General features: G+C 35.4%; 1 protein-coding gene and 1 long non-coding RNA gene across 4 annotated transcripts in view; one reads left to right on the top strand and one right to left on the bottom strand.

Annotated features, from left to right (window-relative positions):
- Window positions 1-26202, top strand: part of LOC138334718 (BTB/POZ domain-containing protein 16-like) — a 79019-nt gene that overhangs the window by 13047 nt on the left and 39770 nt on the right. Inside the window, exons 3-10 of one of the 3 annotated variants that reach the window (XM_069283403.1) lie at window positions 8968-9124; window positions 9670-9844; window positions 9996-10105; window positions 10940-10960; window positions 12818-12862; window positions 21461-21662; window positions 22844-22986; window positions 23171-23285. In XM_069283403.1, the coding sequence (XP_069139504.1) occupies window positions 8968-9124; window positions 9670-9844; window positions 9996-10105; window positions 10940-10960; window positions 12818-12862; window positions 21461-21662; window positions 22844-22986; window positions 23171-23285 (968 nt within the window). The remainder of the gene's footprint in view (window positions 1-8967; window positions 9125-9669; window positions 9845-9995; window positions 10106-10939; window positions 10961-12817; window positions 12863-21460; window positions 21663-22843; window positions 22987-23170; window positions 23286-26202) is intronic. The other 2 variants (XM_069283405.1, XM_069283406.1) reach the window with 2 other exon arrangements.
- On the bottom strand, window positions 15427-18360 carry LOC138334719 (uncharacterized). The gene is made up of 3 exons (XR_011210147.1): window positions 18138-18360; window positions 17013-17123; window positions 15427-16013 (listed from the first exon to the last, which is right to left on the bottom strand). It is a non-coding gene; the product is annotated as an uncharacterized lncRNA (long non-coding RNA).

Raw genomic sequence — 26202 nt, 5'->3', positions numbered from 1 at the left:
AAAACTGCTGAAGCAATTTCAATGAAATATTGCACAAACCTTCTAAGGAATAAGGCCAATTAAAATAGTGAATCATATGGTCCCCACCCCCCAGGGGGCTGTGGGAGGGGCCAAAAGGGGTAAAATTGAGTAAAATTTCAAAAATCTTCTTCTCTACTCACAGATGTGGTAGAATCAAATACTCTTCATAGATAGAAAGGTCTTAAGGTCCTTTACAAAAATTGTGAATTATATGACCCTGGGGTCTCAAGTTTGCCCCTGGGGAGGGGGTTAAGTTTACTATAGTTTATATTGGGAAAACATATTTTTGCGCATTATTTGGTCATTTGTAATAGGAAATGAGTCAAATGTTGTCAGAATTATCAGTATGAGATGGCCATTTAATCCTATTAACAAATTTTCTATGACTGACCCCCAGGGGCCTTAGGGGCAGGGTCAAAAGGGGTCAAATAGGCTAAAACTTCAAAAATCTTCTTCTGAAATTCTGGAAATGGTAGAATCAAATATTTTTCATAAATAAAAAGGTCTTAAGGTCCTTTACAAAAATTGTGAATTACATGACCCATGGGTCTCACGTTTCCCCCTGGGGAGGGGGTCAAGTTTACTATAGTTTATATAGGGAAAACACATTTATGAGCATGTTTTGCTCAATTTTCATTGCAAACGAGTCAAACTTGGTTAGAATTATTAGCCTGAGATAGCATTTTAATATCATATCCACATTGGTCCTGGCCGACCCCCTGGGGTTAGAAGGGTGGGGCTAAAAAAGGGTCAAATAGGCTAAAACTTCAAAAATCTTCTTCTGAAATTCTGGAAATGGTAGAATCAAATACTTTTCATAAATAGAAAGGTCTTAAGGTCCTTTACAAAAATTGTGAATTATATGACCTTGGGGTCTCACGTTTCCCCCCTGGGGAGGGGGCCAAGTTTACTATAGTTTATATAGGGAAAACACATTTATGAGCATTTTTTGCTCAATTTTCATTGGAAATGAGTCAAACTTGGTTAGAATTATTAGCCTGAGATAGCATTTTAATATCATATCCATATTGGTCCAGGCCAACTCACTGGGGGCAGAGGGGCGGGGCAAAAAAGGTCAAATAGGCTAAAACTTCAAAAAATATTCTTTTAAAATTCTGGAAATGGTATATTCAAATACACTTTATAGATGAAAAGGTCTTAAAGTTTGTTTATGAAAATTATAAATCATATGACCCTGGGGTCTCACGTTTCCCCTTGGGGAGTGGGTCAAGTTTACAATAGTTTATATAAGAAAAACACATTAATGAGCAGTTTTTGCTCATTTTTCATAGGAAATGAGTCAAACTTGGTTAGAATTATTTGCCTGAGATAGCATTTTAATATCATATCCACATTGGTCCTGGCCGACTCCCTGGGGGCAGAGGGGCGGGGCAAAAAAAGGGTCAAATAGGCTAAAACTTCAAAAATCTTCTAAAATTCTGGATATAGTAGAATCAAATAATTATAGATGGAAAGGTCTTAAGGTGTGTTATAAAAATTGTGAATTATATGACCTTGGGGTCTCACGTTACCCCCTGGGGAGGGGTCAAGTTTACTTTAGTTTATATAGGAAAAACATTTTTGTGAACATTATTTGCCCAATTTTCGTAGGAAATTAGTCAAACTTGATTAGAATTATTAGCCTAAGATATAGCATTTTAACATCCATATCCGTCCTCGATGACCCCCTGGGGGACCAGAGGGGCCGGACCAAACAGTGTAAAAATGATTAAAATTTCAAAAAATACCTCTGAGTTCACAGGTTTGATGGAAGCAAATACTCTTCATAGTCTAAAAAGTCAAATTTATAAATCACTGACCAACTTCAAAGCCCAGCATATAGTGTTTATATATGTCTTTAATTTGTTTCATTATTTGTTTCATTATATATTCTAACTCAGGTGACCGTTTAGGCCCATGTGCCTCTTGTTTTTATTCTTAAATCACAAATATATTCATGGATTTGTTTTTATCAAAATGAAATACGCTTTGAATAAATTAAAATTGTGAAATTAAAAACCCATCTTATTTTGTTATATACTCAACATTTAAATTGTACATGTATTACTCAATCTGAATTCATCCTGTGGAAAGAATTACAGTGTAATACATGTTGGGAGGTGACTTTGAATTGATGTTACAAGGTATTCAAATCTAACACATTATACATTCAGTTAACTAATTAATTTGTAATGTTAAAGATGTGATTTCTATACAATCATTTATCTCCTATTGAACGATTTTTGATAAAATTATATCAATCCAATAGAACTATTAAACTCTTCTGTATTCACTTCACATTTAGATTTTAAACTTTTGAATGTGTTTTTGAAATGTAACACAGGATTGAAATTGATTTGAAATGGGTTATACAGGTAGACTTGTAGGTGATTGGATATCAATTTACCTGTATTTTGTACATACTCACTATAGAATGTCTGATAAAAAGTCTGATGTCTGAAGGGAAAGCTAATGCCTTCTCTGTGTTGTAACGGTATCAAATAGTATTAAAATGCTTCCATTGTACTAGTTGTAAGAGTTCACATGCTTACATAAAAAGTCAGTTGATACACATACGTAGTGCAACGGTTCCATTTTACGATTTGATGTAAATGATTCATACGTATACTCTGGATTTAGATTTGAGAAAGGGGATATATAATGTATTAGAAATGATATAATTCTTCTCATAATACGTTGGGACTTTAAGTCAAGTAATCTCAGCTCCTTTAGGATTATATAAGCAAAAATGTTTTATATTCAAATAGCGGTTGTCTCCCGGGCCCCACTTCTAAATTCATTGTAAAATTGATACAAACTATAATACTGTCCATTTTATGTCATGTGAGGATAGGTTTTGATTACACCAATTCACTCAGGTCTTTAGAGTATGAAATATAATTTGACAATAATACAAATATGGCTTCAGCATTTTGATTTGAATATATATATAAAACTATAGGGGAGATAATCTGACATCAGGCAAAAAAAAAGAGCTGTATGTGACATGCTTGCAACCAGCTTTTGGAATGCATGACAATTACAGGTTCTACATAATTTTGATTGGATAGCTATAGTGAGAGTTGGTATTTGGATGCCATATCTCTTGGTAGAATTGGAAAGCCATGTATACATATAGATTTATTTTTTGAATTATCCAGAGGACTACTTCAAAAAATATGTACCTGGTGGTACATAGATAGTCCGACATACACCAAATTGGAATGATTTGTAAGCAAGGACAGATAATTGGTGAAAATCTAGTATAAATATATCATAACTATAGGAGTAAGTAATTTTATACTATAAATATATCATAGCTATAGCAGTAAGTAATTTTATACTATAAATATATATAAACAATAGCAGTTAGTAATTTTATGCTATAAATATATCATAACTCTAGCTGTAAGTAATTTTATACTATAAATATATCATAACTATAGCAGTAAGTAATTTTATACTATAAATATATCATAACTATAGCAGTAAGTAATTTTATACTATAAATATATCATAACTATAGCAGTAAGTAATTTTATACTATAAATATATCATAACTATAGCAGTAAGTAATTTTATGCTATAAATATATCATAACTATAGCAGTTAGTAATTTTATACTATAAATATATCATAACTATAGCAGTAAGTAATTTTATACTATAAATATATCATAACTATAGCAGTAAGTAATTTTATACTATAAATATATCATAACTATAGCAGTAAGTAATTTTATACTATAAATATATCATAACTATAGCATTAAGTAATTTTATACTATAAATATATCATAACTATAGCAGTAAGTAATTTTATGCTATAAATATATCATAACTATAGCAGTAAGTAATTTTATACTATAAATATATCATAGCTATAGCAGTAAGTAATTTTATACTATAAATATATCATAACTATAGCAGTTAGTAATTTTATGCTATAAATATATCATAACTCTAGCTGTTAGTAATTTTATACTATAAATATATCATAACTATAGCAGTAAGTAATTTTATACTATAAATATATCATAACTATAGCAGTAAGTAATTTTATACTATAAAATATATCATAACTATAGCAGTAAGTAATTTTATACTATAAATATATCATAACTATAGCAGTAAGTAATTTTATACTATATATATATCATATAGCAGTAAGTAATTTTATACTATTAATGTTTCGTAACTATAGCAGTTAGTTATTTTATACTAACTATTGAATAAGTATGTGTCCGGGTACCTACAGATCTAGGGGCTGGAATTTTGTGTACCCCATACATGTTCTACAGCATTGTGTAAAGCTAACCAGACCCTAGTCAAAGTATAATGGATGTTAACCTGGCTGTTCCCATCGGAAACCTGTCAATACCTCATTCACATGATCCCTCGATTAGGATCATCTATATTAACAATACTATTTAAATAGAATGATTCTCTTGGTTAACATTTAAACAAAAATTGGCTGAGTTTCACAATATGATTGTACGCTTCAAATTACGTACGCTATATCATATGTTGATATTATTGAGAAATATCACCGTGTTAAAATTAATATTCATGTCAAGAGCCTATTTTATCAGATGGATAAATGAATTCTTGTTAATATAACCTGGACAAGTTTTGAATCTATCAAATTTATTTAAATATAATTATGATGGTGCTTATGGGATTAAACATGAATAAAGGATAGAATATGTTTAGAAAATGGCTTCATTTTTTCTGAAAAATGGAAAGAAAACAAATTTTGATTAGCATTTATTTTGTACACGGCCCTGTATGGCTGTGATTAGCATGTATTTTGTACACGGCCCTGTATGGTTTAGATTACCGTATATTTTGGTAATGGCCCTGTATGGTTTTGATTAAGGCCCTGTATGGTTTTGATAAACATGTATTTTGTACAGGGCCCAATATGGTTTTGATTACCATGTATTTTGTGCACGGCCCTGTCTGGTTTTGATTACCGTATATTTTGGTAATAGCCCTGTATGGTTTTGATTACCATATATTTTGGTAATGGCCCTGTATGGTTTTGATTTCCGTATATTTTGGTAATGGCCCTGTATGGTTTTGATTAACATGTATTTTGTACAGGGCCCTATATAGTTTTGATTACCATATATTTTGTGCACGACCCTGTATGGTTTTGATTACCGTATATTTTGGTAATGGCCATGTATGGTTTTGATTACCGTATATTTTGGTAATGGCCCTGTATGGTTTTGTTTACCGTATATTTTGGTAATGGCCCTGTATGGTTTTGATTACCATGTATTTTGTACAGGGCCCTATATGGTTTTGATTACCATGTATTTTGTACATGGCCCTGTATGGTTTTGATTACCGTATATTTTGGTAATGGCCCTGTATGGTTTTGATTACCATGTATTTTGTACACGGCCCTGTATGGTTTTGATTACCGTATATTTTGGTAATGGCCCTGTATGGTTTTGATTATGGCCCTGTATGGTTTAGATTACCGTATATTTTGAACAGGGCCCTATATGGTTTTGATTACCATGTATTTTGTGCACGGCCCTGTATGGTTTTGATTACCGAATATTTTGGTAATGGCCCTGTATGGTTTTGATTACCTTGTATTTTGTACAGGGCTCTATATGGTTTTGATTACCATGTATTTTGTACACGGCCATGTATGGTTTTGATTACCGTATATTTTGGTAATGGCCCTGTATGGTTTTGATTACCATGTATTTTGTACATGGCCCTATATGGTTTTGATTACCATGTATTTTGTACACGGCCCTGTATGGTTTTGATTACCATGTATTTTGTGCATGGCCCTGTATGGTTTTGATTACCGTATATTTTGGTAATACCCCTGTATGGTTTTGATTACCGTATATTTTGGTAATGGCCCTGTATGGTTTTGATTACCATGTATTTTGTACACGGCCCTATATGGTTTTGATTACGATGTATTTTGTACAGGGCCCTGTATGGTGTTGGTTACTGTGTATTTTTGTAATGGCCCTGTATGGTTTTGATTACCATGTATTTTGTACACGGCCCTGTATGGTGTTGGTTACTGTGTATTTTTGTAATGGCCCTGTATGGTTTTGATTACCATGTATTTTGTGCACGACCCTGTATGGTTTTGATTACCTTGTATTTTGTACATGGCCCTGTATGGTTTTGGTTACCATGTATTTTGGTAATGGCTCTGTATGGTTTTGATTACCATGTATTTTGTACACGGCCCTGTATGGTGTTGGTTACTGTGTATTTTTGTAATGGCCTGTGTATTTTTGTAATGGCCCTGTATGGTTTTGATTACCATGTATTTTGTACAGGGCCCTATATGGTTTTGATTACCATGTATTTTTGTAATGGCCCTGTATGGTTTTGATTACCATGTATTTTGTACAGGTCCCTGTATGGTTTTGATTACCATGTATTTTGGTAATGGCCCTGTATGGTTTTGATTACCATGTATTTTGGTAATGGCCCTGTATGGTTTTGATTACCATGTATTTTTGTAATGGCCCTGTATGGTTTTGATTACCATGTATTTTGTACAGGGCCCTATATGGTTTTGATTACCATGTATTTTTGTAATGGCCCTGTATGGTTTTGATTACCATGTATTTTGTACAGGTCCCTGTATGGTTTTGATTACCATGTATTTTGGTAATGGCCCTGTATGGTTTTGATTACCATGTATTTTGTACAGGTCCCTGTATGGTTTTGATTACCATGTATTTTGGTAATGGCCCGGTATGGTTTTGATTACCGTATATTTTGTACAGGGCCCTGTATGGTTTTGATTACCATGTATTTTGGTAATGGCCCTGTATGGTTATGATTACCGTATATTTTGGTAATGGCCCTGTATGGTTTTGATTACCATGTATTTTGGTAATGGCCCTGTATGGTTTTGATTACCATGTATTTTGGTAATGGCTCTGTATGGTTTTGATTACCATGTATTTTGGTAATGGCCCTGTATGGTTTTGATTACCATGTATTTTGTACAGGGCCCTGTATGGTTTTGATTACCATATATTTTGGTAATGGCCCTGTATGGTTTTGATTACCATGTATTTTGGTAATGGCCCTGTATGTTTTTGATTACTCACTTCTTATGTCTTTATATGTCTCATCACTACCTCATGGAAATCAAATCAGACGAGAACTATTTAATTCTGTTGCTATATAGCTTTGCCTTAACAACAAAACAACCACAATTTTCGTTGTAAATGTGCTTAAAGTACTCATTTTGTCAGTGGGTGTTCAAAATCTAATCAATTTTCAAAAGAACACTCCTTTTTATAATGTAGTGTTACATTTTAAATTAGGAAATAAAGCAGTTGTTTCGAGGAATGGCGAGAATTCCACTAAAAATAGAGTTGAGTGTCAATCCGATTTGCCAGTTGAAGCCTCATCCATAAGATTTTATTGATGGTGTTATACAAATTTTACAGCATGACGTTATACATGTAGGCGACACTGTAGATTATAGGGCAGTCTGTTACACATATGTCCCCCGGGGCTGTACTATATAGAGCAGTAGGTTAAACATACAACCTCCCGGGGGCTGTACGTTATAGGGCAGTAGGTTAAACATACGTCCCCTTTCCCCAAGGGGTTGTACGTTATAGGGCAGTGGGTTACATATACATTCCTCGTAATAGCTACGTTACACATACAACCCCAGGGGGCTGTACTATGTAGGACAGTAGGTTACATACCCCAGGGGCTGTATTTTATAGGGCATTGGGTTACACATACGTACTCCAGGGGCTGTATTTTATAGGGCATTGGGTTACACATATGTCCCCCGGGGGCTGTATTTTATAGGGCATTGGGTAACACATGCGTCCCCTGGGGGCTGTACTATATAGAGCAGTAGCCGGGGCTGTAGTTCCTAGGGCAGTAGTTAGATTACACATACGTCCTCCAGGGCGTGTAGTTCCTAGGGCAGTAGCTAGGTTACACATACGTCCACTGGAGGCTGTAGTTCCTAGGGCAGTAGCTAGGTTACACATACATTCCCCAGGGTTTGTAGTTCCTTGGGCAGTAGCTAGGTTACATGTACGTCCCCCAGGGCGTGTAGTTCCCAGGGCAGTAGCTAGGTTACAAATACGTCCCCGGGGGGTTATAGTTCCTAGGGCAGTAGCTAGGTTACACGTCTCCTGATGTGTCAGTGATGTAATTTTCACAAACTACATGCTTAAGTATAAAAGCAAGATGGAATATAAAACGAAAGGCCAAATATTATTTAGTATCATAGAAACTTTTACATTTGGAAATACAAAAATTGGCCCCTTTAATGGCCCTGCCTGACAGGCCCACAGGGTGTCAGCCGATCATATGCACAATTTTGAGTCATCACCTTATGATGCTACATGCAGTCAAATTTTGTTCAAATTGATCAGCAGTTAGGAAGAATTTGATTCTTGATGGACAGACTGTCACTGTATGACAGATGGCGCGGTTTCACATAAGCTCACCTTGTAGATATCTTTTTATTCCTTGGCACAGAATCTCAATCATGTTCAAGTAATACATAACTGTGCCACCTCCTTTTTTCAGGCTATTGTTTTATAATTAATACATAAACCTGTGGCCAATCATTGAGAAGTGGTCACCCGGCCTGTACCTTGAGTGCTAGTAATAATCTTCCTTTTCTGAAAATTGTGTTCTCATTCTTTTACATTTTAAGGATCTTTTAATCCCCTTTAAATTATTCTTTTATTTCCTTCAATATCCCAATCCTAGAACAAAAATATACATACCCAGCCTACTAGGCTAAAGATGACACCATTATCTGTTTTTAGTTTGAGCTACACTATCGCAGTTATCCCAATGCCAGTGATGTCTTAGGGTTATAGAATTTTTAGTTTAAAAAAGTTTTTAAAAAAACTTTGAAGTAAGAAAGAATGAATATCAATGTTTTCCCTGTGTGTTCCAGCATCCTATTACCCCACGATGCCGTATGAGGAAGCTGGTCGGAAGCACAAATCGGTGGCGCCTCCCGGAATCCCTCGGGAGTGATCTGTTAGGGAGTCGCCAGGCCATTAAATCTGTGGCGATGCCATTCAACCAGAGTCTTATCAACATCATCACAGGTTTGTCCTTACAATAAAGATTAAACAGCTAAAGCTTCACATAGAAATTTAATCACCTTTCCTAAAGGGGATCTCCGATTTGGTGTTGTTTTTTTAAACATTTTAATTATTGTATTGTGAACCTTTGCATATACATGTCGTACTTCTTGAACTTTTGACCTGCTAAGCCCAATCTCAGTGTTCTTGACTTTGTTTCCTATATTATAAGGGTGTGTTGTTTGGTGTCTTCGGCGGCATGCTTCAGTGATATAGCACTATAAAAAGGGCAACAGTTCCACTAAACAAGAAGACACAACATGAATAAACCACAGTCTCCCAAAACATGCACCTCGCACAGCATACACGCAACACACTGCATACATGGGAGGCCGTCCTTACATGACCAAAGCTGTTAATAGGACGTTAATTAATCAATCAAACAAACAAACAAATATTGTAAGGCACCAGATCAATACTTCATATGTGTTCACCTAAATCGTTTGATTGAATCTTTACTTATCTCATCCAAGAGCCAATAATCACTGACCATACTGTGTGTGCTTTAGCGGAGAGCCCCCAGTTAAACATGAACCTGGACACCAGCGTGCCGTACACCTTCCGCCAGACCATGGACAGACCATACACACAGCCTATGATGGAGTCACGTCCCGAGGCTGCGCCCAGGAGTAGTAGTTTCCTCGTACCAAAGCCTGCTCCTGTTCCTGCTTCAGCACCCTCTAGGTAACTATAGAAATGCATGATAACTTTGGATATATACGAAATTCACTCTATAAGTTTGATTTGATCCTAATGTTTTCAGAACGAGTGGAAAGTTGATATTGAGTATGAATTTTGCTTTTTGAAGTTGCTACATATCATTTTGTTTTTGAAGAGTCCCTGCTGGACCATTGAACAAGTATGTGCCATCTTGTGCCCGACCAACAACACCAAAGGATATTTTCCTGTACCATTCCAAGAAAAACAAAAACTATGTTGGGCCAGGTGAGTTAAAGATGTTTAAAAATATCCTGTCTAATTTGCATAATTCATGTACAGAGTTATCTACCCATATGTCTATAGCATATGGATTGTGATCTCATGATTTTGTGAGTGAAACTTGATATCATGTTATTTTGCCGGGGAAAAAAAATGTTCAAATGCTCTTAAACACATGATGCTCCACCGCCGACAGAGCAAAAATGGCATTCATCATTAGAACAATAATTGGTGTTTAATCTTGTATATATATGTCTAATTAACACAAAAAATAATATAAGATAATTTACTTTGCCTTTGATGCATAAGCAATCAGTACTTCATTTCATATAGGATATGGTGCCACGGAAATTTTTGGGATGCAATTGGTTATTTTTCATATTTGTAACTTGAAGTAAAATTAGAAGCTCAAACTTTTCAATGGTGGTTATGTTGTAAAGTAATTAACTTTTGTAACTGAAGAAAAATACTAAATGGTCTGCTCCTGTCCTACCATTTGTCAGCGGTGGAGCATCTTTAAGATCTATACTGGGTTTCAGTTAGATATATATATCAATTTGTATTTCATATGAACCTTTTTTTCAAGAAGAATCAAGTGACATTTTTTGTGATATCAATTAGCCATTATAATGACTTAAAGTTCAAGTTTAGGCATATTTTGACTATTTTCAGTACTACTTGAACAAGTTGAAATTATTTCAAAGTTCTGATAGAAGGGACACAACTCTTACTTGTAACAGATTTCTGTCTTTTCAGAAAGAAATTTATAGGATCAGTAGAATATAAATATATATCTTATTTTGGAAGATAAATTCAATAATTAAACATTTACAATCATAGGAGGGAAAGTACGAGATCATGGTGAGTGTTCTATCAGCTAATAAATAAACAGCTGTAGTTTTTATTGTCTGCCAATTTAATTATACTAGCTATGATTTACAAGTAATTAATACCTAATTATTGATATCAATTAGAATGTGTAGTTAATATTGTCTAGTTATTAATCAGGAAAACAAAGTATATGTTTATTATACATGTAGCAGATTAATGTCAAATCTAATGCTTTGTGTTCTGTTTTGTTGCTTGCAATTTAAACTTAGCTTCATAGTTTCATGTACATTTTAATCATTTTTTTTTTATTTTATAAATTTCGCCTATAATTGTTGTTTTTTTTTATTTAATTTTATGTGTATGTATCCTTGTTGGAACAGCAAGAGGAAGCAGTTGACTGATCGCCACACAATATATAGTCAGGCCTCGATCACAATCGCAAATACACGTGTACCTATTCATTATTGAAGCAAATGTTATAAAAATTCATGCACAATACATTAAAATGCAAAGTCACATGCTGCGTACCTGAACAGTTTAATTTACAACTGGCGATCCATCAATGGCCAGGTTGCTTTTTGGACTTTTATCTTTATTGCTAACTTTGTATGGATAAAGTAGTTGTTATTGTATTAATGAGCTAGATGTCTATATAAAGTATTTGACCCAATAATTAGCATCCACGCCCCTATAAGTGCCCCTCACCCTTTTGAGGCTTCAATTTCAATTGCCCAGGCATAAATAAAGACTACACAAAACTGTATGGATTTACAATATTTTCTTCTGATTAGCACCTTTTAATTTTTCAATTTTTTAAACCCCGGGGCGCTTATTGGGTTGAATACAATATATATTTAGAGTAGTTCAGGTCAAAGGGAGACAATTCTAGATGTATCCTTCCACTGAGGGCCATAATTATTTCATTATACCTAACAGAATTAAAAGTAATCCATAAATTTGTTTCATGAACATGCTATCTAAGTCTCTGATAAAAGAAGTACCCCCGTAATGAAGATATTTCCCAACAACGTTGCTAAATAATAAGCAACAGCATTGCCATTGTTGGTTGATGTTGCAGATGACGTCAACTTCCGGTCACATGTAGAGCTTCCAAAGAGTTATATTTCCCGGGGTTATTTCCCTCTGGGGTTATTTCCCTGAGGTTTTTTTTCGGCTTCCAATTCCAGGGAGATATCTTACTTATCCAATGTCATGTGATCAAGTTATATCCAATAAGAACATTCTAAATGAAAGTGAGGTATAATAATACTAATTATTTTTTTGATCTCATATCCATTCTCTCTCACAAATTATGTGTGCATTGCTATTAATTTTCTTTTTAAAGCTATAAAATGACATATATATTCTTTTGTTGTTTCAGTTCTTACATTTATAAGGTTCAAAGTTAACTTAATTCTCTAAACCATTAGAAATATGTACTATACATGATATTTTCTTGTGTATATATTGTAATGCTATTTGATTGTTACGGTCTTTTTAAATGGATCCATTAACTGCATGCATGTCTGTTTACCAGTAGTGGTAAAACATATACTGATGTATAAAGCTACTTTAAGCCATTAGTAACATTGTTATTGACTTTTTTAAATAAAGCTTACAGAAATCAGGCTTCGATAGATATAGACTGAGATAGCTCTACTAAAACTGTAATCAGCTCTAGGGGAGCCAACCCAAATAGGCAACAATTATTGGTGTTCAAGTTATGGGGATATTGGTATGTGTCGAAACTGAAGCGCTTTACTGTAGTTCAAATCTTAAAAAAAAAGTCTTAAGACATAAAAGTCCTCTGATAGTATCTGATTGATTATAGTTTTAGTGGAGTTTTCTGTAGAATTAGATAATTAATCCTTTGTGTCTGCCTTACAGGAGATAACGGGCGGTCGTTTTATATCAGTCCCCTGGGGCTCAGTGGTACGGTCCATGTTTGTGTTCGTTGTCACATGTTTGTTGTCAGGGTGATGGGTTTTAATACTGAAAGGTTTTGATGTCAATATTTGGATAAATATTGTGCTTATTAATTTTCAGTATCAAATTAATTCATGTTTGCAATGTTATGAGAAAAGTGATATTTGTTGTTTTTTAGAATGTATTATAGAGATATTAATAAAATCATTTCATTGACAAAAACACCCCCTTCCCCTAAATGAAATTTAAAAAAAAAAAAAACCATAACTGTTACTTAAAGGCCCAATATCTGAATTTTTTTTTCATGACTTGGAGGAATATTGAAAAAAAATCCTGTTGTAAATCATGCAGAGACAGGACTAAATCGAAGTCAAGATGAGCGATTATGATGCGGAATATTTTGAAAAAAATCAAATAAATATTGCTAGGTGGGTCCCACTTATAATTAGTCAAACAAGCGGAAGTTAGCCGACATTGTAACGTCATTGCCAAGAACGTCATGTGACTACCGTAACTACGTAACGTCTTTCCGAACTCTTCCGAAAACGGGTCATGATCTTGTAGACTTCTGTTCGGCAATAATCGTAACTTCTATGGCGACCAGTTTAAATGAAGGCATATATAGACTTTCAACAACTGCTGTACCAAAGTTATAAAAACACATTATAAATATTCTTTAATATATCTTAATTTCAACTATATCTACAAATACTAACAATATCGGAGTCAAATTTTACTTTAATTTTTGATGATAGTTACGTATAGTGTGGCTTTAATAAACAAGGCCATTCAATATTTCACTTCTTCTCCATGTATCTATTTTCTCGTTGTACCATTGTTATATTCTGATCATTTGTAAATTTTAAAATACTTGGTAATTGACCCATCCCCAATCGGAGCTAAGCTCCGCCCACTTTCCCGAAGCATGGTTACTGTTGCTAGGTCGGACAAACACTGAGGAAAGATGGCGGATGCTGCGATAATCCGTGCAGCAACTTGAAGGATCTTCCGCACGACTATTCTTTAAAAGTATTCAAAAGAATCCATCAGTTTAAAATCAACACAACAGGCTCCATTGGGGTTTCAAATATTTTATTGAGGCGTATCTTGGGAAAGTTAAACTAACAAAACCAGCATCGATAAACTGTCAGTTTCGGAGCCAACGAAACAAATGACCAGCCGCATCTGCTGCATCTCGACATAAATACAGTGAGAATATCTTTATCTATTTGCCCATGTGTTGCAGGCAAAGTAAAAAAAACTTTAACTGTATATGCAGGCTTTCCATGTGTATTTATAAATGTTTACAAATATTACCTTACCTTTGGCTCCGCCCCCTATAGTAGCTCGAATGACAGACAGTTCCGAACGCAACTACTCAGCGATACGTAGCCGTCAGGAAGTACTTCGTCTACAGTAAACACGGCTTTAACGAATCAAGGAAATATTATCATAAAGGATAGCTATCAGGTTCATTATTACTGCAAACACAAGGCAGTCGAAATGAAAATAAAAAACTCACTTGATCTACTGGTAAATGTTCGTTATAACCGTGGTTTATTTACTCTTGACGTAGTACTCGTCAGTTGAGTCACAGGAGTTACCTCGTGATACATATGTATAACTAACTCGGGTCACAGCTGCTTGTATTAGCTCCTATGTTATTTCTCTCGTAAATTCTTGAGCTTGTCTCAAGCACAAGTTCTGATAGCAACTGCAGTCTTACAATGTAGTCTTAGCGACAGTGCTCATACATCTCATGATCAGATAAAAACAATGAAACCAACTCTAATAATACACCATAAATAGCTTTATTTTGCAGCCTTAAACTTTTCTTGAAATCTTGCAATAAAGAATATAGAATGTCCAATAATGGTATAATATATCATATAACACATCAGTTTAAATAATACTTATAACCTGTGATGATGAGAAGATAGGTGTTTTGATTTTGAGAAATGTTTTGAACTGATGTACAACATCAGTTTAAAGAATTCTCTGTTTAGAATGTAAAGAAATTACAGAAGTTACAGTATTATGTCAACATGTATACAGTTTATACTGTGTTGTAATTTTGAAATCATTTTCATAAAATATGCTTTTAAGTAAAAGCATCATGAGCACATGATTGTAACCTCAGACCTGCAAATTTATGTTCATTAAATGTCTTCTTACAGCAGGGAAAATGGCATGTTATCATTGTTATGCCTTTTCTACATTTACTTTTGATATCAAAATTTTACGTGTACATAAAATGAACAAAATTATACCAAAATTGTGTAATGAATTCCAGAGATGAACTTGAGATTACACTCCTCAATCTCCGAATGAATGTTAAATCCTTTGTCGGTCATGATGCCATCCATATCATGTAGGTATCTCTCCACAAGCTTTTTCAGCATTTCCCGACACCCTGACTGCTTGAATATTTCCTTGTTAGACATAAATTCATCAAATAACACAGGTATAAAAATAATTGAACCTCTTGGATCACATGCCACAAGACTCTGAAGTTCAATGTGTTTGTAGACTTATAATCCGAGTGGGTTTGGAATACGCAGACAATGATGTTGGTTTAGAAATCTTTATTTCTGTGCAATCAAATACAGCAAATGTGGTTGGAAACTCCAGCTGATGAACTTTGGGCATGTGTTCATATATAACATCTCTTGATGGCCAGATAGAAAATTCTCCACATCATAAATACAAGTAATCCATCCAGTTGGGAACAATACACTTGCAGTTTGGTTTCTAAAGCCAAATCTGTAACCAAGATTCACATAATCAAAGTCGTGACAGACTTTCAATATAACTACATGTAATAACAGTTGATTTTCAACAGACAGTGACATAACTTCTTTCTGTCCATTGGTAGGCAAGTTGATAGGATATTCTGCAACATCTGGTACAGTACAAAAAAGTTCACAATATAATCATACTGTTGTGTTGTAAATCCAGTGTAGTATCTGAACTGCTCCTCATTTGTCTCAAGTTCATGAACATTAAAATGATGTTATTGCTTGTCAGTTTGAACTGAAGAGCTGGAAAATTTTCTCTGTAATGTTTGGTATCTGCATAGAGTGTCAAAGAAGATTTTTCCTGTCTATGTTGGATGTTCTCTTAATTGCCAAATTACAAAACGTCCATCGGAACACCCCTGAAATCAAATGAAGAGACATATCATATATATATATAAATAATTCCATAAACTCAAACAATGCTTCTTAGTTCTTGACACTAATCTCTCATATAGACCTTTTGAAAATCAAGACATTGTATATATTATATAACATTTTGCATTGGTTAGTTTATATTAAAGCCTTGAAAGTCTGTTTGGTCAATACAAATAATTAGTTTAAATAATTTAAAAGACTTATTAACATAAAATTATCCTGTAAACCCTTGTTTTCATTTCTTTTTCAAACATTGATATTTATTCGTTAACAGTCTCAGCCTCTCCAAAGGAAGTTGGGATGGGGTCGCTTCATTTGAGCCTTGACATTCTTTAATTTCAGACTCTCATATATAATTTTATCTCAAAACTTTATTAACATATGCACTGCTGACAAGTAAACATATCATGAAATTTAAAATAAAGGCATCTATTTGTGGAATATTAAGAAAACAATCTGGATTCAAGCACAAGTAAGAAAATTTTTACAATTATCTTCAAAAAGTGTTCCAATGTTGGGTAGCGTCACGTTACTCCTATATAGAAACGAAATTGATTTGTTTTCTATGCATCCATACACTTGCGGCTGCAGTACTTAATATGAAATTTGATAAACTCGTTAAATAATTTGACATATTAAATTATTACATACATGTATAATTGTATGACCTCTACAGACACTTTAGCCCTTCAAATCTTGATTTCAAGTAATAATACAAGTATAATTATAGCGTAATTTGGGGCCGTGCCAGTTTGTTGGTGGATGAAAGCTGGAGTACCCGGAGAAAAGTACCTCACAACTGCCCCTCATGGTATTCGAACTTGTGACCCAGAGACGAAGGGATTGTGGAATATATTGGGACATCTTCAATCACTCGGACATGTACAAATACTACAATGGAGGTACAACTCTCACTGATGTGAATGTGTTGTAGCCTGTACACATAATAACTGATACTTTGTAATGCATTGTAATCAATTTACCTTTCCTGTTTACTGATGGTGGAAAAATGATTTTTTCCTCTGAGGTGGTTGACGCACAGGGTGTGAACCTTTTGTGTCTCTGCTATTAGGCCCATGCCCGCCATGGAAGTGCTGATATGAAACAAAATGTATTACAATAATTAATATTACTTTAAATTAATGGAGTCAATAAATATGCATACTTAAAAACCTTGTCCCACATGTTGTTAGATCTTTGTAACAGCGACCCCGAGTTGGAGTATCGGTGTATAGTATAAAATAATAATAAAAAAAAAATCACAAAATATTTGGTCCAAACTCACGCTTACATGTATAGAAGATGTACGGTACATTCTCTTAGTTGTATATAGACCCATTTTTAATTTGTAATCCTAAATTAAGAAACAAAAATGCAGACTTCAGTCAAAACCTAAGTTTTTCTCTTTATGTGACTGGGTCAATGTTTCGTGAAATCGGGGTCAGGTCATCTTATATACCTAAAACCCCTATATAAATATAAAATACATGCGCTGTGTTGTCTGAATTTACATGTCCCTGTGTCAAGTACTGTTATGTAGCCTTTAGTGAATGTTGCTGTTATGACTTTTGACAGTCTAGCTAGGAGACGTGATAGCAAGTACGTTTCTGCTGAAAGATACTCTTGTAAAATCCTTGTTGTTAATTTTTCCTACAATTTTTCTCAAAACGTGTTTCAATATTGATTATTACCCGCATATATCAGCCAACCCAACCCCCCCCCCCCCCCCTTAAACTAAATACATTTTCACGGGGAAGTAAATTTAAATGTGCCATGTGATCATTGATTGCTGAAGTCTATTTCAAGTTACATGTGCATTAATTCCTCAACCATAACTTCATATTCTCTATACCTGCTTGAAATCGAAATCGCACGTAGGCCACTAGTGTCACTGTTGATTGATCTGCATGAATGCTTCCGTACAGTAGTACGCCTACTCACTGATCAAGCTACCTGTCGTCTGCTCGTTCACCGAATGGTCACGTTTTGCATTGATTCACTACGTTTATATCGTTTCGTACACATATCTAAATAAGCTATATCACTATTCTTATTCTAACTTTGAAATATTTAAAAATAATTTTAAAAAAAAACTTACGAAAACGTACCTTTGAACAAAACGTGTTTGTCGATTTTGTCAACATCCAGCTAATCGTGGAGTCTGTTACATGTGCGAATCCACCTCAACATCGATAAATGTTGCTCTTACATCTCTCACATGGTCCGGATACCGAATGTCAAAGTTTCATAGACCAAATGTGCATCCTTTCACCGTTATAGTATCAGAAACGGTCGTAAATGTAAAGTCCAAGGCAGGCCGGTCAAGCGCCGTGTTTGTCCGACCTAATGGCGGGGGGGCGTGACGACAGGACCGAGGTGAAGGGGTGAATTATTTTCATTGGTCAAAAAATAAAAAGGGGCGGAGTCGGGGATGGGTCAATTAAAATGAAATGAAACAACCATTTTCAGTAGTCACCATCTTGTTCTCTGCATATCTATAATGTATCCCAACTCTTCACCAAGCATATGTGAACTTAATACATCAAAGAACTATGAAGCTTCTTAAACATAATTTTGAAAAATTTATTTTTTAAAATCCGAGGAAAATTAAGTGATCTATACTGTAGTTGATAATGACATCAGATTGTTTTAGTAGGTAGGAACCATTGATTACAATGAACTTTTCCGCAAGGTATAAAAATATTAAGGGTCTCCTTCAATCAGACCACCCTCCCTTAGTTAATGGTGTACAGTCGAACCTGCCTAAGTGACAACCTCTGTATTAAGACCACCTGCTTCTAATAGGACCAATCAAAGACCACATGACTATATAGAGACCATATTTTCTTTGTTCCATGTGTGGTCTTTAAAGACAGGTTTGATTGTATGCCAATATTCTTTACGATTTACTTAATCATAAATATCCCATATAGTAAGCAGTGAATGGAAGTGATTTAGTTTGAGACTTTTACCTAAATTGAGACAGTATGATAAAGCTGTCCCCCTTGGATTAATAATGTTATACATGTACCTGTATACTTCACCTCTCTATAAACTTGTTTACAATACCTAGCCATTGTATCTGCTTCATTTACAGGCTATTTGGGTCCATTGTCTAGACATGGTTGGTCTGAGAGCTATAAACATTTGTATATTAACCTGTTTGTATCTAAAGTAGATTGGATTGTTATATGATGTGAATTGGAATACATGCAGTGGGTTTGTAGGCTGTCAAAATTAACGCTGAATCATATTTATTTTTATTTAACTTTCATTTCATAATTCATATTTCAATTAAAGCATAAAGCACCACACTGAAGATAAGCTAGTACGACAACAGTACCACAAAATATTTTATTATCCTCAAATTATAATATGCTGTACCTATACATTCCTGATATAATGTTAATACATGCAGTTACCTGGTGCCTGGTATGACTTAAATTAATTAATCCTGTCATTTTCCTGTTGTCTGAAGAGATTTATTTTGAATCTCAAATGACAGAAATTAACCTGAAAATTATAATTTCACCTTTATTAATGTTCCTGTCAGCAGTTGAGAGGGAGGGTATGTGTTATTTTCCTGTTGTCTGAAGAGATTTATTTTGAATCTCAAATGACAGAAATTAACCTGAAAATTATAATTTCACCTTTATTAATGTTCCTGTCAGCAGTTGAGAGGGAGGGTATGTGTTAAGGCAGTATGATGTGTGCTATGTATCACCATATCTGCATGTCCTTTGTCTTGATTAGTATGCATGGTTGCATTGCATCCTGCTCAACCATATAACTGGATTATAACAGGGGTATTTATTCTGTATTTGCATATTACAGAGTTACCTTACCTTGCGAGTAGGTATTGATGGTGACGTCATTTGTTTGCGAGCGTAACGTCATACTTTTCCAAAAACGATGTGAATTGCGCTCACAAAATAATGACGTAACAATCGATACCTTCCCACAAGGGAGCTAACTCTGTAATATGCAAAAGATGGAATAGTAAAGAAGTCTTTCTTACTGAAAATTTAGTTTTGTCAAACTATATGAATATAATTATTTTAAAACTTAAATTTGATATATTTGGCTGTAAATATTATTTGGAGATAAAATAGATCTAAAAAAATCTTTACTAATTAATAATGCTTGCAAGAGATTTTAAACTCAATCCCAGAAATCATATATTTCATCTGTTAGTCACATTAACATGTACATTGTATAATAAGTTTCATTGTAAAAAATTTTTCATAGCTTTCTCTTTCCCTTGCTTTCAGTTTTCAATCACGGTAAACAAACATTTACATATATTTGTGACTGTGTGACATATTATAAGTTTGTTCTTGAATACATAATAAGCCTGACATCTGCAGTTACAGTAAATAAAATGCATGTTTGCATGATTATGACTGCATGCATTTATTAAAGTCTGCAGTTACAGACAGATATAAGCACTAAAAAGATGGTGATAAGTTACAGACAGTTGTATTACTGACTTAGTGACCACCTTTGTATAACAACTTGCATGATTAATAAGACAACTTGGGTCCTCAATGATCATTTTCAACACAAGTTGCCCTGTGTTATGACCACTTGGTGAGTAAACATCAATCCATTGTAGCCTTTACACAGACAGACTACCATCTACAGATTATGTTATTGTAAAGATTTATACCAGAGATCTCTATATACATGCATGTATACTCCTTATTCATGACTTTCGTCATTGATTTTCAAAACATTATAGTATTGGGTCTAAGAATCATGATGACTTCATGGTTTAGATTGCATTGATAGACTTTATTTATATTATATGATATAGATTTACAAATGATTGTATTCTGCTGTACAATTTCCAAGTTGAAGTATTCCCATGATTATATTTATCTGGACCATTTCTTGTTACGATGGGTTGGTGGATGTTTACTACAGCTACATGTTAACTGCATGAGGTTTTTATTTCTGTTTGTATTACATCCAAACATACCCATGACAAAGATGAAGGCAGTTCTTTAACAGTTTTTAAGCCTTCACAGTTTACTGAATTAAAAAGCAGTTCTTTTAGCAGTTCTTTAGCCTTCATAATGCAAATTGCTGGGACTGATTTTGTTGAGTCTTATTAGAATAATTTTCTTTACACACATAATCAACTGCTACAGGAATATCAGGCTGTACATATGATATACCCTGATTATTTATTTTATAGCCGTTTGTTTTGCCATATAGAGTGCATTGCAGTCAATCACATACCTGTAAAATAAGATGAAATCTTTAAAGAAAACAAATGAATAGATAGCAGTTCTAGATTTGTAAGTACTTTGTCCTTTTTCTCATCTACCATACAATATATATTTCTTTTTTTGTAGAAGCTGTTTCAATGATATCATATTATTTATGCCACTAGATAAACCTATCTATAATGTTGTTGTACCATCAGATGTCTTGCTGAAGTGCCTGGGTATGGACTGGGAGTTACATCGACCCTACCTACAGAAATCTGAGGTTCTGGCCCAGCTCCTTAGGGAAGCTGATGATCCACGTATCCAGAAGTACTATCGTAGCCCTGCCTCGGAAACACTCGACAACTACATAAAGAAGAGTAACTTCTATAGCAATGAGTACCGTGATATTAGTCACAGGTAAAGTACATCAATCATTAAAGACAATTTCTTAAACTTATACTGATTGCTGCTAATGTTTAAAGAAGGACCTTTCTTATTAGCTGAGTGATTCCTGTTACACTCCTTCTGATTAGCTGAGTGATTCTTGTTACACTCCTTCTGATTAGCTGAGTGATTCTTGTTACAGTTATTCTGATTAGCTGAGTGATTCCTGTTACACTCCTTCTGATTAGCTGAGTGATTCTTGTTACAGTTATTCTGATTAGCTGAGTGATTCTTGTTACAGTTATTCTGATAAGCTGAGTGATTCCTGTTACACTCATTCTGATTAGCTGAGTGATTCATGTTACACTCCTTCTGATTAGCTGAGTGATTCCTGTTACACTCCTTCTGATTAGCTGAGTGATTCCTGTTACACTCATTCTGATTAGCTGAGTGAATCCTGTTACACTCATTCTGATTAGCTGAGTGATTCCTGTTACAGTCATTGTGATTAGCTGAGTGATTCCTGTTACACTCATTCTGATTAGCTGAGTGAATCCTGTTACACTAATTCTGATTAGCTGAGTGATTCCTGTTACACTCCTTCTGATTAGCTGAGTGATTCCTGTTACAGTCATTGAGATTAGCTGAGTGATTCCTGTTACAGTTATTCTGATAAGCTGAGTGATTCCTGTTACACTCATTCTGATTAGCTGAATGATTCCTGTTACACTCATTTTGATAAGCTGAGTGATATCTGTTACAGTTATTCTGATAAGCTAAGTGATTCCTGTTACACTCATTTTGATTAGCTGAGTGATTTCTGTTACACTCGTTCTAATTAGCTGAGTGATTCCTGTCACACTATTTCTGATTAGCTGAGTGATTCCTGCTACACTCGTTCTGATTTAGCTGAGTGATTCCTGCTACACTCGTTCTGATTAGCTGAGTGATTCCTGTTACACTAATTCTGATTAGCTGAGTGATTCCTGCTACACTCATTCTGATTAGCTGAGTGATTCCTGTTACACTAATTCTGATTAGCTGAGTGATTCCTGTTACACTCATTCTGATTAGCTGAGTGAATCCTGTTACACTTATTCTGATTAGCTGAGTGATTCCTGTTACACTAATTCTGATTAGCGGATGATTAGCTGAGTGTAGCTCTGTTTGACACTGTGATACAGTCCAGCTGTTATACTTAGATTCTACTACAGGTTGAGTATGGTTGATGGGGAAGAGATCCAGGAAGAAGAAGAAGCTAAAGGAGTCGACCATCCCGCTCACATCTCCCAAAAACGATCTAACAATGTCACGATCATCAAACTAGATATACGAGACCCTCTTGTATCCAAACGAGGTATCTATGTTGTAGAGATACAGTTTACAGTAAAGTTTGATTTATGAATATAAAGCTACTAAAAATGTGAAGAGAATCAAAAGTTCAATGGAATTTCTGTTGGAAATTTATGTAACATTATAATGTATGTGCATTGTTGGGAGTACAACCATTTCAAAATAGTTTTATTGCTTTCTAATTTTAGCAATGGCAGTTACCCTAGGAAATCTATACCATGACGAACAAGAAGTAAATAGAGAGGATGTAGTCGGAGTGTTAGCTGCAGCATCTTATCTTGGGTGTAAATCTCTCATGGATGGGTAAGTATATAATAGAGAGAATATAGTTCAGGTTTTAGCTGGTGTGTGTTACCTCAGGTGTAAATCTCTCATGGATGGATAAGTATATATCAGAGAGGATGTAGTCCGGGTGTTAGCTGGTGTGTGTTAACTCGGGTGTAAAATTCTCATGGATGGGTAAGTATATATCAGAGAGGATGTAGTCCGGGTGTTAGCTGGTGTGTGTTACCTCAGGTTTAAAATTCTGGTGTGTGTTACCTCAGGTTTAAAATTCTCATGGATGGGTAAGTATATATCAGAGAGGATGTAGTCCGGGTGTAGGTGTGTGTTAACTCGGGTGTAAAATTCTCATGGATGGGTAAGTATATATCAGAGAGGATGAAGTTTGGGTGTTAGGGGTGTGTGTTAACTCGGGTGTAAAATTCTCATGGATGGGTAAGTATATATCAGAGAGGATGTAGTCTGGGTGTTAGAGGTGTGTGTTAACTCGGGTGTAAAATTCTCATGGATGGGTAAGTATATATCAGAGAGGATGTAGTCCGGGTGTTAGCTGGTGTGTGTTAACTCGGGTGCAAATCACTCATGGATGGGTAAGTATATAATAGAGAGGATGTAGTCCGGGTGTTAGAGGTGTGTGTTAACTCGGGTGTAAATCACTCATGGATGGGTAAGTATATATCAGAGAGGATGTAGTCCGGATGTAAGAGGTGTGTGTTAACTCGGGTGTAAATCACTTATGGATGGGTAAGTATATATCAGAGAGGATGTAGTCCGGGTGTTAGAGGTGTGTGTTAACTCGGGTGTAAATCACTCATGGATGGGTAAGTATATATCAGAGAGGATGAAGTTTGGGTGTTAGAGGTGTTTGTTACCTCGGGTGTAAATCACTCATGGATGGGTAAGTATATATCAGAGAGGATGTAGTCCGGGTGTTAGAGGTGTGTGTTAACTCAAGTGTAAATCACTCATGGATGGGTAAGTATATATCAGAGAGGATGTAGTCCCAGTGTTAGCTGGTGTGTGTTAACTCGGGTGTGAATCTCTCATGGATGGGTAAGTATATATCAGAGAGGATGTAGTCTGGGTGTTAGAGGTGTGTGTTAACTCGGGTGTAAATCACTCATGGATGGGTAAGTATATATCAGAGAGGATGTAGTCCCAGTGTTAGCTGGTGTGTGTTAACTTGGGTGTAAATCACTCATGGATGGGTAAGTATATGTCAGAGAGGATGTAGTCCCAGTGTTAGCTGGTGTGTGTTACCTCAGGTGTAAAATTCTCATGGATGGGTAAATATATATCAGAGAGGATGTAGTCCGGGTGTTAGAGGTGTGTGTAACTCGGGTGTAAATCACTCATGGATGGGTAAGTATATATCAGAGAGGATGTAGTCTGAGTGTTAGGTTGTGTGTGTTAACTCGGGTGTAAATCACTCATGGATGGGTAAGTATATATCAGAGAGGATGTAGTCCAGGTGTTAGAGGTGTGTGTTAACTCGGTCCAGGTGTTAGAGGTGTGTGTTAACTCGGGTGTAAATCACTCATGGATGGGTAAGTATATATCAGAGAGGATGAAGTTTGGGTGTTAGAGGTGTGTGTTACCTCGGGTGTAAATCACTCATGGATGCCGGTAAGTATATATCAGAGAGGATGTAGTCCGGGTGTTAGAGGTGTGTGTTAACTCGGGTGTAAATCACTCATGGATGGGTAAGTATATATCAGAGAGGATGTAGTCCGGGTGTTAGAGGTGTGTGTTAACTCGGGTGTAAATCACTCATGGATGGGTAAGTATATATCAGAGAGGATGTAGTCCGGGTGTTAGAGGTGTGTGTTAACTCGGGTGTAAATCACTCATGGATGGGTAAGTATATATCAGAGAGGATGTAGTCCCAGTGTTAGCTGGTGTGTGTTAACTCGGGTGTGAATCTCTCATGGATGGGTAAGTATATATCAGAGAGGATGTAGTCCTGGTGTTAGAGGTGTGTGTTAACTCGGGTGTAAATCACTCATGGATGGGTAAGTATATATCAGAGAGGATGTAGTCCCAGTGTTAGCTGGTGTGTGTTAACTCGGGTGTAAATCACTCATGGATGGGTAAGTATATATCAGAGAGGATGTAGTCCTGGTGTTAGAGGTGTGTGTTAACTCAAGTGTAAATCACTCATGGATGGGTAAGTATATATCAGAGAGGATGTAGTCCCAGTGTTAGCTGGTGTGTGTTAACTCGGGTGTGAATCTCTCATGGATGGGTAAGTATATATCAGAGAGGATGTAGTCCTGGTGTTAGAGGTGTGTGTTAACTCGGGTGTAAATCACTCATGGATGGGTAAGTATATATCAGAGAGGATGTAGTCCCAGTGTTAGCTGGTGTGTGTTAACTCGGGTGTAAATCACTCATGGATGGGTAAGTATATATCAGAGAGGATGTAGTCCGGGTGTTAGAGGTGTGTGTTAACTAGGTTGTAAATCACTCATGGACGGGTAAGTATATATCAGAGAGGATGTAGTCTGGGTGTTAAAGGTGTGTGTTAACTCGGGTGTAAATCACTCATGGATGGGTAAGTATATATCAGAGAGGATGTAGTCTGGGTGTTAGAGGTGTGTGTTAACTCGGGTGTAAATCACTCATGGATGGGTAAGTATATATCAGAGAGGATGTAGTCCCAGTGTTAGCTGGTGTGTGTTAACTCGGGTGTAAATCTATCATGGATGGGTAAGTATATATCAGAGAGGATGTAGCCGGGGTGTTAGGTTGTGTGTGTTACCTTGGGTGTAAATCACTCATGGATGGGTAAGTATATATCAGAGAGGATGAAGTTTGGGTGCTACATGTATCTGATAGTCCTGTTAGGTTTAAGCACTTTATTACGAGAGGTATACATGGATCTAATAGCTATCACAAATCATTAAAACCATTAGTGTGTCATTCTTATGATGAAGTG

This window comes from Argopecten irradians, chromosome 11, assembly GCF_041381155.1.
Source record: "Argopecten irradians isolate NY chromosome 11, Ai_NY, whole genome shotgun sequence".
NCBI classification, from domain to species: domain Eukaryota; kingdom Metazoa; phylum Mollusca; class Bivalvia; order Pectinida; family Pectinidae; genus Argopecten; species Argopecten irradians.
The sequence above is the reverse complement of the archived record's forward strand: the minus strand, read 5'-3'. Positions and strand labels throughout refer to the sequence as shown.